Source organism: Thalia democratica, chromosome 4 (assembly GCF_965202585.1).
Source record: "Thalia democratica chromosome 4, ktThaDemo2.hap1.1, whole genome shotgun sequence".
Lineage (NCBI taxonomy): Eukaryota > Metazoa > Chordata > Thaliacea > Salpida > Salpidae > Thalia > Thalia democratica.
In genome coordinates, this window is record NC_139168.1 from 62,389,123 (window position 1) to 62,410,214 (window position 21,092).

The 21,092-nt window shown below is 25.4% G+C and overlaps 2 protein-coding genes across 3 annotated transcripts; both read right to left on the reverse strand.

The window, feature by feature from the left end:
* Positions 1-1,864: 1,864 nt before the first annotated feature.
* On the reverse strand, positions 1,865-5,742 carry LOC145834654 (putative RNA-binding protein 18). Its single transcript, XM_082942138.1, has 4 exons — positions 5,606-5,742; positions 4,616-4,742; positions 4,246-4,403; positions 1,865-2,753 (listed from the first exon to the last, which is right to left on the reverse strand). Exons 1-4 carry the CDS (start codon positions 5,722-5,724, stop codon positions 2,567-2,569), a joined length of 591 nt encoding a protein of 196 aa, XP_082798264.1. The 5' UTR covers positions 5,725-5,742; the 3' UTR covers positions 1,865-2,566.
* Positions 5,743-5,989: 247 nt separating this feature from the next.
* Positions 5,990-11,354, reverse strand: LOC145834291 (GPN-loop GTPase 3-like). 2 transcript variants are annotated; one of them, XM_082941688.1, is made up of 3 exons: positions 11,067-11,354; positions 7,031-7,118; positions 5,990-6,685 (listed from the first exon to the last, which is right to left on the reverse strand). In XM_082941688.1, the coding sequence occupies exons 1-3, from the start codon at positions 11,335-11,337 to the stop codon at positions 6,220-6,222; spliced, it is 825 nt and encodes a 274-aa protein (XP_082797814.1). In that variant the 5' UTR covers positions 11,338-11,354; the 3' UTR covers positions 5,990-6,219. The 2 variants fall into 2 exon arrangements, with proteins under 2 accessions (XP_082797814.1, XP_082797813.1); XM_082941687.1 differs by having other exon boundaries at positions 7,031-7,127.
* Between the last annotated feature and the right edge of the window lie 9,738 nt (positions 11,355-21,092).

Below are 21,092 nucleotides of genomic sequence, written 5' to 3' on the forward strand. Positions count from 1 at the left end.
TTACTATGTCTTAAGAGAGTCTAAAAAATGTAATTTTTTTTTGTAAAAACATTAAAAAAGTCAGATTATCATAAAAAGATAAGATATTATGCAAAGAGAATAAATAAGTAGTTAATTTCCTAACTGAAAATCGAGATATAAAGTCTAAACTAATTTTAAGTGCATAATTTGATATATTTTTTAACATTTTAACAATAATTAAAGTATTTTTTAGACATGTTACATATTACAAAGAAGAATTATACACTGTAAAATTGTAATATAAGCGTTTATGTAACCAAATATAAAAACCACACTTAATGATAATCATTTATATATCTGGTTATAAAAAATATGTATGTTCTATTTAAAAAATATTATAATGTTTAAAAAACTCTAAACACTTTTAGATGAATTTTGTACACAAATCAGAAAAAACATTTGCCTCTTATTTTAATGAAAACTGACCTATAACTACTTTTCGGATAGACACTACTTAGAGATACCATATTTAGATGTATAAATTTTAACTTTCTTAAACTAAGTTTAAAATGTGGTTTATTGATTTAGATTGATGATGTAAACACAATAGATGCTTGAATTACAAAACAAAAGAATCCTACCAGGTCTTAAATTCAAATACATAATAATACATACATCATAATACATAGTTAGTTGATTTTTTATTTGTCGATACAATACAAAAATATTTAAAAAAATCATCATTCTAAATTAAAAGTTTTCTAAACAGATGCAAAAACTTATCAACACTTATTATATATTTGTATATGGCAGAAGAGGCTTACAAAAATTTATCCTTATTGCTGAAGAAATTATATAAGTAAAAAATAAAGAAAAAGTTTGCAATCTGCACTTTATTTGCCAAGTTTTCTTAAATATATAAATAACAGTATTGATTTTGATTATTTTTTGAATAAACATCAATATTCTTCTACTTATTTAAATTATAATAAAATTTTAAGGCTAATTAACCTTTGGTTGACTTTGTTAAATGTTATAAAAATAGATGGGATAAACTCGGAAATCTGTGGGCAAGATGTTTTACATTAACGGGTCGAATTTGATTACTTTTTTTATTCGCTTTACTTTCGAATAAGTAGATAAAAATACTAATTTGCTTAAATACAAAACTTTAACAGTATATCTATGAAATTAGTACAGTATTTACTCTTTTTTAAGTTACATCATTTGTAAAATTTTGAATTTATTTGTTAAGTACAAAAGTAGTCGCAGGACAGGTTCTATTCTAGAAAAAAAAATCAACAAACCAAAATGTATTCGTACTCTTAATCTCTTGAAGCAGATTTTTATAGACAAAAATAATAATCCTGTATTTGAAGGAGCAGTATTTGTTAGTCTTTATAGTTAATTAATTTTTAAACATAAGCTGTTCTGGTGCTTACAAATGCCTTAGTTAATCCCTCACGTATATTTCAAATCAATTGAAGTTTTAAACCAACACGATTTTTTAATTGTCAACTTCAATGTTCTATGAGTATAAAAAACTAAATCTGAAATTATAAAGGCAGACAGTAGAATGGTATAAACTAAAAAATATATTTCAACAAGTTGTTGTCACTATTTATAACTTGTTATTCGTACAACATATGACTGCTTGTATAATTGTCTAAACTTTATATGAACCAGCTACGAATTTTTGTTTTAGTGTCTGAAAGATTAGCTAAAACTTTAAAACATCTAAATAAAATTTGCAACTTTATATGGTTTTTAGTTTTTGAAATTTTAAAAGCAACGTTTTAATATGCAATGACAACACAAAGTTAATACCAATTTTATAAACAGACATGTAATAAAAACTATTGGCCTTCCTATTTTCAATACCACTAAAAATAAATAATCTAAACTAAAGACATGGGTATATGAATAAAATTAGTTTTTAATTTCGTATTATATTAGTTATATTAGTATATATAAGTTATATGTCAAAATTTTTTATTGAATTTTCATGTTTTATAAAAAATAACATAGCTAAAAGAATTAATGGTACTTTTGCTTCTTAGGTACAGTAAGATGAAAAAAACTACTTGGACCAATAAATAAAACGCATACATTCAAAAACATCTACTCCAAATATTGTACTACCTTTACATATAAAACTACTAATTGTATAAAATAAATTGCAAAATTACAAAAATAAAGTGGTAAAATTATTTAATCAGACACAACTAAAATATTTTTTCATAAACAAATCAATGATTCAAAGTAGAGTTTTAAAACTATATTTAAAAAATAAAATATAATTCTCTTTGTAAATATAAAAGCAGCTTAATATAAAATTCAAGTCGTAATAAAATTTAAAACAAAGTATTTTTTTGAAAATTTATTAAAAAAAAATATTTATAATAATTTCAATTTCTTTTCTTAAGATTATGATGCACTAAAAATTACTTAAACAAAAGACATCAAATAAAAACGTGTATTAATAAACTTCAGAGTATCACGAGAATTTCTAAATCTTATCAAGTCACGATACTCATACCACAGCTAACAATTCAAAATCAAACACGTTTGAAAAACTATAAAAATTTTATAATGTTCACAATCTTCACCTTCTCTTGTTGTTGTTGTTGTTGTTGTAAGGGTGATTTCTCCTCGCCTTCTTTCTCGCCTCATCCTCCCTCCTCCGCACTTGCGCTTGCTGCAGGAGGGGATGCATCCTCCCTTTCTCCTCACCTGCGTCACGTGGTTCCTTCATCTCCTTCAACTTCCGTTCGATCGCCTCAATAGCGCTCCTGGCGGTAGAAAATACGAGGAAGTTAATTATTTTATAATAAATTGAAAAAACAAATTCTAGAAAGTTTGATTAATAATAGATATTCAAGTTAAAAAATTTTTTTAATCAAATATAAATGAATACAAAAATCAAATTGACTAAAATATTTTTGATATTTATGTAAACTTTTTTTTAACTTACAAATAAATTAGTTCATATATAATTTATACGCGCTACTTACTTTTAAAATGAATCTTTTTTTATTCAATTATTATAAACTCAAAATTTTAATGAACATTATTAAAATACAAATTATTATAGTTTTAAAGCTTCATTAAGATAATTTTAGTCTATAAGGTAAAAAAAAACAAATATAATATATTTCTTGCTTTTAAAAGGTTTTGAAACTTGAGTAGTTGTAAAACCTAAATTTGCTGAAAGTTGTAGTTATGTAACAAGCTCTTAAAATTAGTTTAAGTTGATCTAAAATTCAATGACTTTCTCAGCAAACTTTAAAAAAAAGTTATTACTAAACATTTCTAAACTGATTATGGAGTTAAACCACTCGGCAGCTTTTTATGATTCCCAGATCAATTTTTCAAGGCAAAAAGGATCGCGGGGCACAGTTATTTTAATCATTTTGATAATAAGTTAAAATCTATTATTTTAAACCAAAAAAAGTAAGCAACAATAAAACAGTATTAAATTTCGATTATTTAATTAAGAGCTTAGTAGCTCCCTTTTACTAAAAAATTTTTTTTTATTGCTTTTAAAAACAATGTTTTTAGCTAACAAGTATGTACATCGCAAGCTAATAATTTACTTTATGATTTATTTTTTGGAAAATAAGTACACCTGAGTATACGATTCACATTCTGATTTTAAATGAAAACAATATTTTTTTCTCTATTTATAAACAAATAACATCTATTTTTAAACTTTTTTAAATTAAACTTGTAATAGAATCTTTAGTTGTTGATTTAACTTTTATTATTCAATACCTAATTTATATACTATACATGAGTTGATGCAGTTTTTAAATTTATATTCAACTGCAAACTTGTTTAATAAATATAAACTAATAAAATATATTATTTTAGAAACTAATTTAAGTATTTTGATATTTTACTACTAAAGTTTAGTACGTTTTCATAAGAGCCATTAGTATCAAGAACCATGTTATATAAAAAACATTTAAAAAGGACATTGAAAATAATTATTGGATTTTAAATTAGTTAGGTCTAAGTCATGATCCTTTCGTAAACTATTTCCTTATTTTACAATAGAAAAAAAAAATTATTGTGTAATACTAAAAAACAGAAATCACCTCTAGTAAAATACTAAATTGCTTATTTTGCAAGTTTAAAGCTTTAAAACACTTCAATTCTGTTGTGTTCCAAGCTATTAAAACATAGTTTATAAAATGGATTTCATAAAATAAATTGAATAAAGTGGTCAAAATTTTATCAGTATTAAATTAGTTATAAAAACTTTTTAGAAACAAAACCAACTCTTTCTTGTTCTTTTTGCTCTTTCCAACCACAAGAGGCGTGGTGAGCACGGACGGAGCTAGTTGCTTGGCAACAGTGAACTCGGTTGCCCATTTTACAGATATTTTTCTACCGCTGACAGTGCTGTTGTGCAGTTCTTTCATTGCTTTTTCAGCTGGCTGTAGGATAGAAAAATTAAAAATAGTTTTTTGAACTGTAATATCTAAGTATTATTTTATCAGCATTACGAAAAAAGAAAACACAAAAAACTAATAGATACGTTGAGAAAAATTTTATATTTATAAAGATTAATAATGATTCACAACATTTTTCAATCAAATTTTAGTTGATCTACAAGATGTAAAATAAACTTTATAAGAGTATAAAAAACCTGTTTTGATGAAAAAGATGCAAAACCGTATCCCTTAGACTGCCCTTTGTGGAGACCCGCCTTGTTCCGTATAATGTCGAATGATTTCAATGTTTCGTATTTTTTCAGCAATTGAAGTAGAATGTACCTCAAGAAAATGTTCAAAAATTAACCAGAAGTTAATGTATTTTGTTGCATGTACACCAATAGAAACTTATAATTATAAATGTAGTTTATTTAAACAACATTATTATTTTTTTGCTTTTTACATACTTATACAATTGACTTCTATAAGCTACTAGCATATAATAACATGAAATGATTAAAATGCAAATAGTAAAGTTGTTACGGTTTTCTTTAAAAATTAGCCTTAAGGTTTATAGAAATTGAAACTAGAAATAGTATATTTAAAATAGTTAATTAAAGTTTCAAGCTTTTAAAGATTATGAATGGGATTCTTCAAACAGTAATAAACCCAGCTCAATATTTTTTTCAAAATATTTGATTTTGAAAATAACAAAAGCATATAAAAACACATACTTATACACACCTAGTTATTAATTACTAAAGCTTTAAATTTTTATTTTTGTATACAAAACAAATACAAATATTAAAATCAAGTAAAAAAAAACAAGTAAGTTAATTAACAAAACACAGTTGTTTTCGTACTTTTACTTCTCTGTACAATTTATTTCTATAAACATACATATTTATCTATTTAAAACAATGAGCCTTTTGACTCATTGGGATTTACTGAACTTCCTAATCAATAAAACTTTAATGTATTGAGTTAAATTAGCTTAATGCCTAAAAATTAAATAAGTATTTAAAACATTGACTTCAATATTCTTCGAACTAAAATAATCAGTAAAAAAATACACGTTTTAAAATATGATTTATTTGCTTTAATCAAAAACTTTAACTAGCCAATGTTTTCTAAAACTTCAAGTTAGGCTTTGGGAATGAAGTTTCATGAAAAAGACCTATTGAAACAACATGAATTGAACTAACTCATTCCATTTTGTGTCTAAATTTCCGATCCAAATTCTGAACTCATCTTTTGTATCTGTTGTATCGAGTACAGGCAAAGGTTTAGACACGACTGTGCCTGGTGTAAACTCAGTTGTCATGCTATTTTAATTAATGCTAATAAAAACGTATAAATATTAAAACATATTGAAAATATACATTTGATGAAGTTTAAACAAAAAATATTGTAATAATTCTTCTAATCTAGTATTAAAAAGCGAATATGTTCTTTATAAGCAGTGTAACAAAATTTCTAAACAATTTGCTCAAAAAATATTCTGCTTTATCAATATTTTTTTTTGTTTATCAGAAAAAACAAAGTTTTACTTTAAACATTAATAAAAACTTTAAGTTAGTTGAGTTATTTCTTTGTTAAGTTTTAAACAAGTTTATTTAATTATTTTAACCATTTAAAAAATATTAAAAAACAAGTAAAATGTATAATCAATTAAATTTTATTTTTTTTAAATTCAAGAAGAAATCATAACCACATCTATAAAAAAAGTATTACATAAAAACCGAATCAAAATTTCCTATTCAAAAAAGTTCCCATATTGTCTAATCACGGATTTCCAAAAAAAATCATTGTCAAAATCTCAATCGTCGATGTCGGGAAACTCCTCGTCCCTCACTTTCACGTCCCTGTCGTCGTCCACCTGCAGGATCATGTCCACCGTCTGCAAGATCATGTCCAGGGTGTCCACCTCGCCCTGGTCCACCGGCATGAAGCTCACCATGCCGTACTCGTCCACCAGGTCGCAGATGGTCCTGGTCAGCTTCACGAACTTGCCCCGCCCCCTGCCCCGGCACCGCCGCTCCTCCTCCTCCACGAACTCCACCAGGTTCCTCGTCTCCAGGAACTCCTCGATGCGGTTCTTGCTGGCCTGGGGCAGCATGTCCATCTTGGTCATGAGGGTGCAGTAGCTGACCTCCAGGTTGATCATGCACGACAGCGAGGCGAACACCCCGCTGAGGAACTTGAACGGCTCGCCGAGCATGTGCGCGTCCACCAGGAACAGCCCGCACACGCGGAAGTCCAAGTTCTGCAGCTTGTCCACGAACCTTTTGCAAATGTATGTATGCTTTGTTATTGCATTTTTTTTTCAACAAAAATGTTAATATTTTTTTTATAAGCTAATCAGACTAAACTATTTTTTTAGAGGTTTTACTTAGTTTTTTGAATTGTTATACTGAACTACATCTACGCCAAGAAACCTTTATTTTGTTCAATTAACCTGACTTGTTAATACTTTTTTCAAAAAGATTTTTGTTTTGCTTCTTAAGGTTTAATGAATTATCAATTAAAATGTTTATTAGTTTAGGTTTCTATTGTTAAAACTTGTTTTGTTATTATTAAAAATTCAAATGGTTAAAAAATGTTGATCATAAATCTAACAAACAAAGTACTTTCTCATGATGTTCAAATGCGTGTAGAGCTCAATTTGTCCAGGAAAGTCAAATATGAAGTAGTCTCCATCTCGAGCGTCAAGCAGGTCTATTAAACCTAGAAAAAAAATATTCGTGAAAGTTTTTCAACATAATCGTCTTTCAACTTTAAAACCAAGTTGGTATAGCTATGTGAAAGTTTTAAATTTGCATCTCATTAGAATCTACAGAAAAATTGCATTCCATTTAACTCAGTGGATCAGTAGAAATATTATTTTTATTTAATTATAAATTTCTAAACCGCTTGTAAATTGAAAAATATATCTAAATTTATCACAATGCCATTTATGTCTCATTTTTTCACAAGCAAAATAAAAAAAAAACTACATAAACTTAGCAAAACAAACTCTTTAAAAATACTTATTTACTTATAGCGACTTAATATCAATGCTTCTAAACTTTGTACACAGGAAAATTGTTATAACCAGACGAAAATAATGTTTTAAAAGATGGAATTCTTGAAAGATATTTGTCGTGTTTACATTTCTATGCTTAACGAAAATTTATTGAAAAATAAAGGTAAGCATTATCTTATAACTATTATAAAAGTAAAATAAAGTCCACAACAAAATTCAGCGTAACTATCACAACTACATATAAAAGCTATTTGTTTATGAAGCAAGCAATTAAAATTTTCAAATAAAAAGGCAGTTATACTACAGATTTTTCTTAAAACAATTTAAAATTGTAGGCTTCAAAAAACTACAAACTTTTAAACTTTTCTGTGTACACAATACATATAAGTATCCAATTACCTTAACTTTTCAATCATATTTTCAGAACTTAAAACTTACTATAATTTTGGCATAAACGAAACTAGACGAATGTAGCTACACTATAGCATGGATTAAACAAATATACAATATTTAAAAAAAGAATTTGAAAATTCCTATTTTCTAATAAGTAAATTAAAACAGTTCAATAGAAAAAATATTTTTTAAATTTAAAATTTAATTCTAGACTGTAGCTTCATTTAAAAACTTTTTCTATCAACCTTTTTATCAATTTTAAAAACTACAACTGAGGATTATGATAATAAATTATTTACTTGAAAAACTTAAATTTTTATAAGAAAAGGTTAATGGATAACTAAGTATTGTTGGCAAAAAAAACTCTTCTTAATGTTTCACTAAACATGGTTTGATCTTAATTTAAACTGACAGAATTGTCTCCACACTCTTACTTAAGTTTTGCCAATAGTTAAAAAAAATATAGTATTTTTTGTTTTAAGATTGTAGTTTAAAATTAAATTAAGGTCATAAGGGAGTCCAACATTTTTTTTCACAAAAGTTAACTTTAGCTTTTATATAAAAGCTTTAAGTAAAAACTATAAGCCAGTTTTTATAGAATTAAAAAATATCATTTAACTTTTGAGATATTAACTTTTTGTAAAAATTTTCCAATATAAACGTATGGACTGCAAATTTTTTGGGGTCAATTTTCTCGGAAATTTAAAATTCACTAAAAATCTATCTCCTCCTTCATTTTTCAAGCAATCTTCTTCGAATTTTTAGGAAACGTTCCTTATAATAGAAGGAAAAAACGTTACTTTAGAATTTTAGTATTTTAAAAAAATAAAAATTTTATCACAAAAGTTGAAAAAAAAAGTGTTTTTTTTTCATAAAAAAAAAATTTACAAAATCTTTTTTCAATTCCAAAGTAACGTTTTTTTGTTATTGTATAAAGATTAGACTGTGAAAATTTGAAGAAGATTGCTTGAAAAATGTAGGAGGAGATAGATTTTAAATGAAATAGTCTTTTTTCGCTGTTTTAGTTTTCCCTTCTCATAAGGAACCTGTTATGCGGCCCGGCTTTGACTGGTCATATCTCAAAAATAATTTGAACTTTCTAAAACGATAAAAAGCATCTTGAAGCTTAGAAAAAACTCTGTAAAATAAGATCAACTTGTAAAAACATTTTGCAAATCACACAATGTAGGATTCACTCAAGTAAGGTGCACATCAAATATTTTATTTAGGAATGAGTGATTTCAAGAAGAAGCAAAATGTGTAACATGTTTAGAATATTTAAAACTTAAAAGTTTCAGGAAGTCAAAAGTATATAAAACTTTAAATCTTAAAAGTATAATAAATATTTTCATGTGATTAGCATATGTTTTCCAAACATCATACTTGAACTTTTTTATTACAAATGATTTAAGTTAGATGAAGTTAACTAACTTTTGGGTAAATAAATATAGTTTAATAAACATGTTATCAGCTTCTAAAGTATTAGAAACAATTGATACCTTTTTTGGTAATACATCTTCTACAATAAAGAACTTCATATTTACATTTGTAGAACACTACTCAACATGCTTTATTTATAGCTAAATTTACTACAAATGGATGAAACAAATGAGGTGTTTTTTTTTCAAAATAAAAAATTTAAATAGATATTCATTGTTATTACAAAATAAGCTTTTGAATTGAATACTTAAGTATTGAATAACTAATTTTTCAAAGTCAGATGTTCTAAAGGTTTGTTTTATTTTACCCCAAACGGAGTAATAGTTTCCCTTAATTTTAGTAACTACAGGTTAAACTGATATAACACTGTTAATAATATAAAACTTAACTTTTCTAAATAAATGATCTCAGTACCTTTTTTCACCTTAGTGGAACTAGTTCAACATATTCTAATTAAATTGAAACATAAAAATTGTGCATTAAAAATAAACTGCATAGAAGTAAAAGTCAGGCAAAAGCTTAAACCAATTGGGAGTACAGGCACATTATTGAAAACTAATTACATTAGCTTTTATTTGAAAGTGTTAAGTATAAACTATAGGCTACTTTTTAAGGGTAGGTGTCAGAAAAGCACAGCGTCACTTTAGCACAGAGTGACACTTTAGCATGGAGTGTCACTTTAGCACGGAGTGACATTTTTGCACGTAATAATATTAAATCTTTTAAAATGTTTATTTAAACAATGAATAGTTACCTAGAATTATTAACTTAACAAACAAATAATTGTGACAATTAGTTCTTACACTTTTTAAAAAATTGTCTTAAAAAAAATTAAAAACTAAGTTTTTACTATGGGCTTAAAATGAAATAAGAAAGTTTTTAATCTTTATATTTCTCACTTTTTATCTAAAACTTACGCTTAAAGTTTAGTCTTATTAGAATTAGTTAAAGCATTAAAAAAAAGTTTTAATAATCTTAGAGCTTGTATTTATTGCAAGCTTTATTAAAATAGTTTTATGTTGACAACTTTAGAGTAAAAGTATCAAAATATTATCATCTAAAATTAAATAGTAAAACAAGTTAATAAAGTTTTTAAATTTACTTTTGCATTAGTTTTAAGTAAAGCTTAAACTTGTAACTTATTTAAAGCTTGTTAAATTTTAGTTTACATGATGCATAGTTTGTTTTTTAGATTTTAAACATTACAGTACCTAATGTGATTTACGCAAAGAAAAAAAAAATCAAAATAAATTCTGTGCTAAAATGACACTCCGTGCTAAAGTGTAACTCCGTGCTAAATTGACACACTGCGCTAAAGTGTCACTCCGTGCTAAAGTGTCACACAGTGCTCAAGTGTCACCCGTGCTTTTCTGACCCGTTCCCACTTTTTAAAGATTATATTATTCAATTAATTATTAGAAGTAGTCAGCATTGTGAAAATTTATGCTACTAATGTATTAAGGGCAACTTTTAGACTGTTTCTTATAAATTTATAACATACTGTTAGATTTCTAAACTATCTAACTCAAACTCCATGCATAATTATTTAAATTATTCAAAAGCATTTAAATTTTATACCTTAAAAAACATAATTGTACTACTAGTTGTAAAATTAAAATGTATATATAAATATGTTAAAAAAGAAGTACAACTTTAATTCAAAAATTCTTAAATTTATCTAAAATAAAATTCTTCAAAATAAGTGCATTACTCCTCTATGGTCTTAATGTATACAAATCTTTCAAACAAAGTAAAATAATTTAAAGTTTTTAGAATTATTTCATTTGGTACAAGCACACTAAACAAACCATCTTTTTCTTCCATGTTCTTCACAATATGGTCCATGCAAAACACCAGTCCACCATTCGGTCCCAGGTCTACATACTCCATGGCATCGTCTAAGTCAATTATCTGCTTAACGTCCACATGGCACTCGTAGTTGAAGTTTTCTGCAGCAGGGTCACAGTTGACAACAAAGTGGGGTCTCTTGAGAGTAGTTAAGTGCTGCTGCATGATGGCGCAGTAAGTTGACTTGCCACTGCCTGCTGGGCCCATGACTATCTGTGCATACTTTGGCATTTTACTTGTTTAATTAATTAGGCTGAGAGAAAAATTTTATTATGGATATGATTAGCTATAGATTGGATTTTATTTATAACAATTTCATGTTGATAAAACTTTGAGAAATAATGTGATTTAATAGAGGATTTTCAAATTTTGTTAAGAAAAACTAAATATCTGAACAATTTTTGTAATGAAAATATTATAAAGCTGTTTAACAAGAATTGCAAAAACCATTCAATAACCAAAATTGAAAGATACACTACACTGCTCAAGTATCTTATTTTTGTATACATCATTACCTACAAAAAAAAGTAAATATTTTTTACAAATATTTGTCTACAAAAAGATCACAAAATTAATAAATTTTAAGCTCACAGTTAGAACCGGATATCTTTTAAATATGTTATTTTGAATGAAGTTTAAAAACTTTTAACAACTATGCACTTTTACATTCAAGGTTCTAAACAAATATTTTTTAAAAATCAATAAAATCTTCTTGGATCAAATTTTATCTGATAGAAAGCCTGGGTTATTAAAAAAAAAAATTGTTTGAATTTGTTTCAATTACTTTTCTTAAAGACTTTGAAAGTTTATATAATTAAATACAGTTCAATTTATTTTGTCTAACAATCTGGTGTTCACAGAACTTTTCATTAGTGATACATTTGACAGATTCTTAACCATTAGAGAACAACTAATTTAAGCTAAAAAATAATAAGCAATTGCTATAAACATTTGAAAACTAAGTGTGGTGAAAGCATTTCGTACACAGACATAAAAGGATAAGATTCATATGCTGACTGAGTGCTTTAAAAGGCTTAATCTTTTTTTCAGTCATTCAATAACTTAAAATCAACAGTTAAAACTTCTGCAACCTGTAAAAATACTCTTTGTGAAAAGACTTAAAAAAGACTATTTGTTCATGGTAAACTTAAAACAGGATGTACTTTAAATAAGGTGTGCTGTATTTAAAACTTTCACTACATTTATTTTGAGGTTGCTACTTACAGGTTTGCTACTGGTTTTATATAAATGTTGTCCAGATTTTCTGGTTATTTTCCAGGTTTTAAAAAGTAGAAGGTTTCTTGTCCCATGTAGGTATAAGATATATTTTAAGGTTTAATAATACTAAATTTGTTTAATAATACTAAATTACTGAAAAGATACTTTAGTACAACTTTAAATGTGTTGTCTAATGATGAAAATTCTAAATAATAGTATAACCGTTTCATAGTCTGTAAGTTAAAGTTCTGCAGTTTTTCATCAAAATATTGAAATTCACAAGAAAATTTTAGTTTATAATTATTATGGCCATAGGGGGGTCCAACACTTTTTTTTACAAAAATTAACTTTGGCTTTTATATGATAGTTTTAGGTACAAACTACAAGCCAGTTTTTATAGATTCAAAAATATAATTAAACTTTTGAGATAATTTATTTTTTGCACAAAGTTTCCAATACAAATCTATGGACCGCAAATTTTTCAGGGTTAATTTTATCAGAATTTTTTAAATCCCTAAAAATCTATCTCCTCCTTTGTCTTCAAGCAATATCTTCAAATTTTCAGGAAATGTTCTTTATATTAAGAGAAAAAAATGTTACTTAAAAATTATAAGGGCATAAGGGGGGTTAACACCCTTTTTTGGTTTTTGATCTTATTTTATATAGTTTTTACTAAGCTACAAGATGCTTTTTACAGATTTTAAAAATTCAAAATAGTTTTTGAGATATAGCTGGTCAAAGTCGGAGGCAACAATAGGATCCTTATGGGAGGCGCAAACTAAAACGGCAAATAACTAGAAATCACTAAAAATATACCTCCTTTTACGTTTTTTGAGATAACTACCTCAAATTTTCAGGAAGTGTTCCTTTCCAAGAAATAAACAAAAAAAAATTTTTTTTTGTTTATTTTTTATATAAAATTTTTATTTTTTTTTTTTTTTAATTACTTCTGACAGAATTTTCTAAATATATCAAGGAACATTTCCTGAAAGTTTGAGGTAGTTATCTTAAAAAACATAGGAGAAGATATATTTTTAGTGAAACAGTCTATTTTTCCATTTTAGTGTGCGCCTCCCATAAGGAACCTATTGTTGGCTATAACTTAGACCAGCTTTATCTCAAAATTTATTTTGAAATTTGAAATCTGTAAAAAGTATCTTGTAGCTTAGTAAAAATTATATAAAATAAGATCAAAAACCAAAAAAGGGTGTTTACCCCCCCTATGCCCATAATAATTAAAAAAAAGTTTTTTTTTTTTTAAAGTATATTTACTTGAATTTTTTCAAGTCCAAAGTAACGTTTTTTTTTATTGTATAGAAATTAGACTGTGAAAATTTGAAAAACATCTTGAAAAATGTAGGAGGAAAAAGATTTTAAATAAAATAGTCTTTTTTTGCTGTTTAAGTTTTACCTTTTCATAGAGAGCGTATTATGCGGCCAACTTTGACTAATCATATCTCAAAAACTTATAGAATTTTTTTAAATGATAAAAAGCATCTTGAAGCTTAGAAAAAACTCTATAAAATAAGATTAACTTGTAAAAACATGTTTTACCCCTTTCCACCATATGGTCTTATTATTTTTTATCTATACCAGGGCTAAAAATGAATTTAGTTTTATTTACTACTAATGATACCTATTCAATGTCATTTCAAGTTTGGTAGAAAAAACTATAATGTTGAAAATAACCAGAAGTTTTTCTTTATTAAGAATTTATTTGCTTTATATGTTTAGTGTATTGCATTTAAATCACTCTATAATATGAAACTGACTATAATATTATATATATATATATATATATATTCATATTGTTATATTTTATATTGTGGTTTTGTGATTTTAATTGTTGATTTAGTTAGATGGAAGATCAACTTTTGCACAAAATATTTGTAATGTACAATATTCAATTCTTACATCATTTTGTTTTTTTGTATAATTTTTGCATCTTTGTTCACCAAAGTGCATTTTATATTAAATTGAACCTGCTGAAGATAAAGACAACTTTTTTTTTGTCTTTATGATACGTATATTTAGGAATTTTGAAAATCACAATTTCCTAATATATTATTATTATTGTATTATATACTTATAATAAACAAACAAATACTGTCACTGATGTCTCAAAAGAGTGATAAAATAAAGTATTAAAGGTTACAAACCAAATTGATAAAATATTCAAATAATTTCTTTAATCCAACTATAGTTGCATTTCAAATGTAATTCCAGATTTAAATTTTCTAGAGACCTAAAGAGTTACTGTAAAAATTAAGAATAAAATTTGAATAAATACTGCTTTTTAAAGTTATAATAACTTTATTTTGTATGTGTGTCAACTAAGTTTTTATCTTATAATGTTCAACTCAGGAAGTTTCCAAATTACTTTTAAATATGGTTGTCACTGATCAAGCTGAGAAAAATTTCCTGACTTTTTACCAAAATTTTCCTGACTTTTCTAAATCAAGCTCTTAAATTAAACTTATTCTAATATACATAATCTAACACTTGAAAGTATATAAAGCTTTCAATCTAATTTTAATACAGGTTAAAAACAACAGTTTTTTGCTGAATTCTATCATCAAACTTCCAGTACATCATTTAAACCATTTGTGTATGATTGATGTTTGTAATAAACAGCTCTATCAACAAAATACTTGTATTATTACCTTATAAACACAGTTTGTCTGAAAAAAGACACAATTTTTTAGCATTTCCTAGCATAAATGTATCTAGATAAACAAACGACATATAAGGAACTTTTAGAAAGTTTTATAAAAGATATTCTACTAATTTATACCATGTGAAGGCATTGGAAACAAAATTAAATATTTTTGTAAATTTCTATAGAAATTTTGGATTTTTTTTTGACTTTGAAGGACTTTTAATTAATTTTTACCATTTTACCATTGGCTTTGAAAAACAAGGAATTTTGTAAATTTAAACTGACAAAATCTTTTTTTTTTTTAATTTTATCAAATTTCATGACTTTTCCTGACTTATTTTCAAAACCCCCCATTTTTTCCTGACTTTTCCTGACTTTTGTCATTTTTTAAATTTCTCCTGACTTTTCCTGATTTCCTGACTTTTCCTGACCGAGTGGCAACCCTGATTAAATTAAAAAATATGTACTAACTGACTATACTGACTAACTCCTTAAAATTATTTGAGTTTAAACCTCTAAATGTTTTAACTTTAAACTTGCAACCTTAACATTAGCAAACTGTATTACAAAGTAAGTCAGGGTTTCCTAAAGTCAGCCATGTAGTCCCTTGGTGGTTATTACAGAAATTTAGGGAGCCATGAAGCCATACCTTGAAACTTAAACTAGATATTCTGGAGTTGATGGTGAGGAGCAAAAAAAGATCTTAGGTGTATTTAAAGGTAATTTTGGAACTTATTTTAGATATAACAGTAAAAATTCAGAAGTCTATAAGCTGTAGAAGGGGATCCATGAGGCCATAGCTTGAAACTTAAACTTGATATAGAGGGGAAAAAAAGGGAAGTGTATTTAAGGAAAGTTTTTTTAGTAATCTTGACGGAGGGGGCCATAGATTTTTTATTTCTTAAAGGGGCTTTATAAAAAATTTTGGAAAACCCTGAAATAAATAAATTTTGTTATAAAAATGTAATTAAAAATTTGTTAAGTTCTTGGGTCAAACACATTGTTTTTCAAGGTTTTGTATCCTCTGAAGCCAGGGGTTTTTATGTGATTATCAAAGTAAATCCAAAAATAATCTGGAGCTCTGTAACAGCTTATTTATTTTTAAAAGTTAGATTCTACTGGAATAAGATGTTTGTTTTACAGTAAATATTTTGGCTTGTCATAATTTCAGTATGTATTACTGGTCTACTGAGCACAAAATAAACATGCTTTAGAATAAACCTAATTTTAAACAACTACTTTTCAACATTCAAAACAAACAAAATATAAGTGCTAACTTGCACCCGTAAAAACCAAACAAAAAGTTGAAAAAGGAAAGGATGTAACTGTTCAAGTGCTTAACATTAACAAAAAGGATATAATTAATTCTAAAACAAAACAACATTAAAATTTAAAATCATCATTAATTTCTCATTATATAATATTCAAAACTATCATCTAAATTTTAGTTTTAAATAAGTTAAGTGTAATCTTACTAAGGAATGCTAACATTATACAGTTTTTCAACTTAAGTTGTAGAGTATGACATTTCAGTTCAAAATAACCAAACGTTAGTTAAGTAACCAGTACTGAGAATTCTTTATATTTGGAAGCCCTGATCTCATATGTCATAATAGCTTTTACACAACCACTGCCTCTACATTTCTTAAATATAAAGTATCAGACACCACAGAAAAAACTTACATATAGTATTTAATAAAGTTTAATAAGAAAAAGGCATATTAAAATTTTAATTAATCAATGAAAAAAAACTCAACAAAAGTTTTTGAAACTTAAATTATTTGTAGAACAGTTTTTGACAACAAACTTATTTTAACATTGAATTGAAACAGCTTACTTTAACTTATTGAGGTAAGATTTATTGCGAAAAAAACTAGTAAAACTAATGTTATATATAATCTTTATAGTTTAAAGTTTATTAAGTAGTTGCTCAATTTTTTATTTATTACTAAACTTAACAAAAAAAATTTCAAACTTTTTGATAATTAATTGTTTTTATATCAGCATATGTGTGTTTTATACTTTTGTTTTGTGTTTTAGCCCTGTAGTACAACTTACAACTACTATATATGTTAGACCTTATGAAAAATTGTTTTAGTGTACAATGAGTCTTTAATTTTTAAATGTACATTAGGTGTACTAACTTTTGTTTAGTCAAACTAACTTTGATTTCATATTACCTTGCATTGAACGTTTAATGCTGAAGAAGTAAAGTAAAGAAAAACTAAAAAAAAAAATCAATTTTTTTTTTACGAAAAGTAATATTGCTTCTTATATGAAGTTTAAACTTTAAACAATGTTTTACCTTATGAAGGACATAAGAATTAAAACTAATTTACAAGCATATAAGTAAAACTCTTGTTAAATAAAAAAAAGAGGTTTTTATATACAAGAGAAAAAGGAAGTCGAAAGTCGACTACAAACCTTTAAACGGCAAAAAGTTACGTACTTTACTGCTTTTTTGACAATTTTTACCCCCTCAAACCAAGTAAAAGCTAAAAAAAATCTTTTTAGTAATAATACTATCAATTCTAGTATAATTTAGATTCACTTGACAAAATTAATTTCTATTTTATTTTCATTAATCCTAACAAGATCATGTTTTCGGTCATTTAAATTTATTGGTATTTTTTGAAATAAAATTTGATCCTATTTTGTCGAAATTTTATGTGTAGTGTACCTCATATAGGTTCGTTTTTTCTAAAATGCGTTGCGATGTCGCTACTGTAAAAACAACTTCTTGGGGCAGGACAGCAAAAACTAGTATAAAATTATTATAACAATTTCCTAAAATTTTTGTGTTACCTACATAAAAACAACTCAGTAAAAGCTCTTACTTAAAAGGTTGATAAATATATCCTTCAATTTAGCTGCTTTTCTAAAACCATGCCAAAATGTTTGATGTTTTTACTCTGCTTACTAAAAACCTTTAACCTATATACTAAACTTAAAACTTAATTTTTTGAATATGTAAAAAATATACTTTTGTTTTTTAAATATTTTATTACCATATATTACCGCACGACCAACAATCTATTCAAAACTAATTACTTATTATAATATTCCACCAAGGATCATATGCAAACAACTTTCTTAATTTATACTTTGTAACAAAGCATATGTCATAAGTATAAACAAAATCTACGAAACTATGATTATATAAATTATAAAGTTTTATAACCTTTAATCAAATATTTTCCGTTTTAACTGCCAAAACTTAATGGTTTTTAACAAGACTATAACAAAACTTTATAATAGGTTCAAACATAAAATATTTTTTCACGCGCAATAAATTATTTTATCTTCACTTATGGTGAAAACTAAAATTTATTTGTAGATTTTCTTATTAATGTCTTTAAAACTTATAAGTTTGTTCTAAAAAAGTCTATAGACATATTTGTTTGTAAAAACAACAACGAAGATCTAATATCTCACTATTTATTTATTTATTTATTTAGGTAAAAACTACATTTAATAGCAAAGTCGAAACAATACAAGGTTTACTCCAATTTAAACTAAAAACAGTTGTAAGTATATTACACACAAGCATTATTATTCATTACACCACTCTTAAAACTACTAAAAGAGATCTTAATTATTAAATTATTTTGAAAGATATGTTCTGCTTTAAAATTCAGGTCTACAATGTATGATAAAACTTGTTTTTTCATACTTTTTATAAACTACAGTGCTTATGAATAAAAATAAAAATTTTCATAAAAGTATAAAATATAATTAATTTATGTAAAAGATAAAAACGTTTTAAATGTTATTAATAAAGAGATAAACAAAAACAAAAACTGTTTTACAAATTTTTAAGTGAGTTACATGTCAATATTTTAACAAAAACAAAATTTCTTAGAGCATTAAAAAGTTTTAAACTCTTATGAAAATAATTTTGTGTTTAAATGGCATTCTAATAAATATTAAAAAAATCTACAGCAATGTTACAAATTGCACCATGAATTTAAAACTAATCATTATTAAGCAAAAAATAAAACATTTATTTTGATTTGAGTTATAAAAGATAAAAAAAATATATAGACTACCCTCTTTATTCTCCAAAGAATATAAAATTAAAGTATTTTTTTTATAAATTTAATATATTTATAATCTTGAAAAAACTTTTAAATTAAAGAGTAAACAAACATTTTTTATATAAACAGAAAAAACACTAAAAAGTGAAAAAAAACATTGAGTAAAAATGTATATAAAATCTTTCACACAATGAATTTATAAGTCTACTTAAATGTCGTGGTAGGAAATACTAACATGAGACTCTTGGTTTCAAAAACTATTCAAGATTTATTTAATTAAACTGTATGTGTGACTATAATTTTCTTTTACAAAAATATTTTTGAATGAAGTTAATTTTAAACACTTAAATTTATAGTATACTAAACTGAAAGAAAACATTATTATTTATATGGCTTTTTTCACCAAATATTAAATTTGTTTTTAGTTTTATAGTTTAAATTTTTTGAGTTACGTGCAAAGTACATAAATAAACAGTTAACTTCTAGTATTTTTTTAATTTTCTGTTTTAGATGATTGCAAAACTGTTAAAAATGCTTGTTACATAAACATTTTATAATAATATCATTCATCAATAAACTTTAAAAATAGCTCTTTCATTCAAAAGGAATACCTAAGTATATGTCAACTAACCGCTTGTCTAAAAGCCTAAATTGCGTGAAAAAATTCAAAGAGAGTAAATCTTATATGCCGCAATCATCATAAAGTGAGAATTTAGTTTCCCTAAGATTTGCTCACAAAAATATTTTGTTGTTTGTTGCACAAAACCAAGGAAAGTGTATTTTGTTTTGTAATATTACGAATAAATTTGTTCGAATAAATTGTTAAGAATAATTAATAAAAGCTGTTCGTTTAAGCTTGAGAAACTTGTTATTCGTACATAACAGTTTTTGGTTTAGGACTTTAAAGTTTTTATTGATAGCTCTAAACGGTTGTTAAAAAAAGCTATAATAAAAATTGTACTTGAATGCAAAGGTGCTGCTGTCTGAAAGTCTGTAAAGCGAAATCCATCATTAAAAAAAGGTTTTTTGAAAGCCTACAAAACCGAGGCCATAGTAAAGTGAACAAATTTTGCTTTATCGACATTTGTTTTAAAAGAGTATGGTTCATGTTTTAAAATCATGTCGGTTGCATTTTTTCGTTACAAGAAGTATAAATTTAATTAACAATTATCTAATTTCATTTTTTAGTTGTTATCTTGTTCGTCAAAATGTTCTATAAAAAGTATGTAAACTTTATGCGTTTTTGCTTTTGTTTAAAATATTTATAGTAAGTATTCAACTTTTGAAAGTGATGAAAAGTAAAAAAAATCTAAAAAATTTAAGTTTGCTTTTAATGTTACTGTACTTCATAGTAGCCCAATACTTATTCATCGAACAGTTTTATAAGTTTCAGTTTAGTACTTTAATAATAGTGATACTATATGATAGTTGCTAACAACTTATTTTTTTTCTACTCTTTCTATTAAATATCTCATTTAAATTTATTAAAATTATACTGATATCTGTTTCGGAGACTAGCTGTTTAATATTTTTGGGTTAACTAGGAAAAAATTGTCAATCATGTTATTTTTAAAGTATTAAGGGGCGTCATAGATTAATTAAACATATCAAATTTTTAACCAAAAAGCGGTTTGTAAGTTAATTAATTTTCACTGACAGTTTATAGGTGTTTTTTTAATTTGTATTAAGTTATGTGGTTTGTGAACTAACCTGCTATAAAAATTAAACATTGATAATGTTCAGAACAAGATAAAAAGATAAGTACTGGTAAAGTAAACTTAGCGGTTGTAAATAAATTAGTGAAAAAAGTGACTGATTATTAAATTTATAATATTAATTTTTAATTAAATTTGGTCATAAAACTTAAGTTTAAAATCTAGTTAACTTTTTATGTGAACAAAAAAGTTAGTTTTTTATGAGTTAAAGAAATACAAAAAAATTCAATTTGTTTTATTATCTAGCTCTTATTATCATTTATTAAGTATAAACTTAAGAAAAACACACACAATACTTAATCATTTTATTTTATAAACGATCAAAATAAGTTTGTTCTTAAAATTCAGAAGCTTTTT

Coding starts and splice junctions, on each gene's coding strand:
- LOC145834654 (XM_082942138.1), bottom strand. CDS start 5,724: ATGACAACTGAGTTTACACCAGGCACAGTCGTGTCTAAACCTTTGCCT. Junction 4,743..5,605: donor TTAGACACAAAATGGAATGA/GTTAGTTCAATT, acceptor CATTTTCTTGAG/GTACATTCTACTTCAATTGC. Junction 2,754..4,245: donor AGCAAAAAGAACAAGAAAGA/GTTGGTTTTGTT, acceptor TTCTACCGCCAG/GAGCGCTATTGAGGCGATCG.
- LOC145834291 (XM_082941687.1), bottom strand. CDS start 11,337: ATGCCAAAGTATGCACAGATAGTCATGGGCCCAGCAGGCAGTGGCAAG. Junction 7,128..11,066: donor GAACATGGAAGAAAAAGATG/GTTTGTTTAGTG, acceptor TTTTTTTTCTAG/GTTTAATAGACCTGCTTGAC. Junction 6,686..7,030: donor CATTTGAACATCATGAGAAA/GTACTTTGTTTG, acceptor CATTTGCAAAAG/GTTCGTGGACAAGCTGCAGA.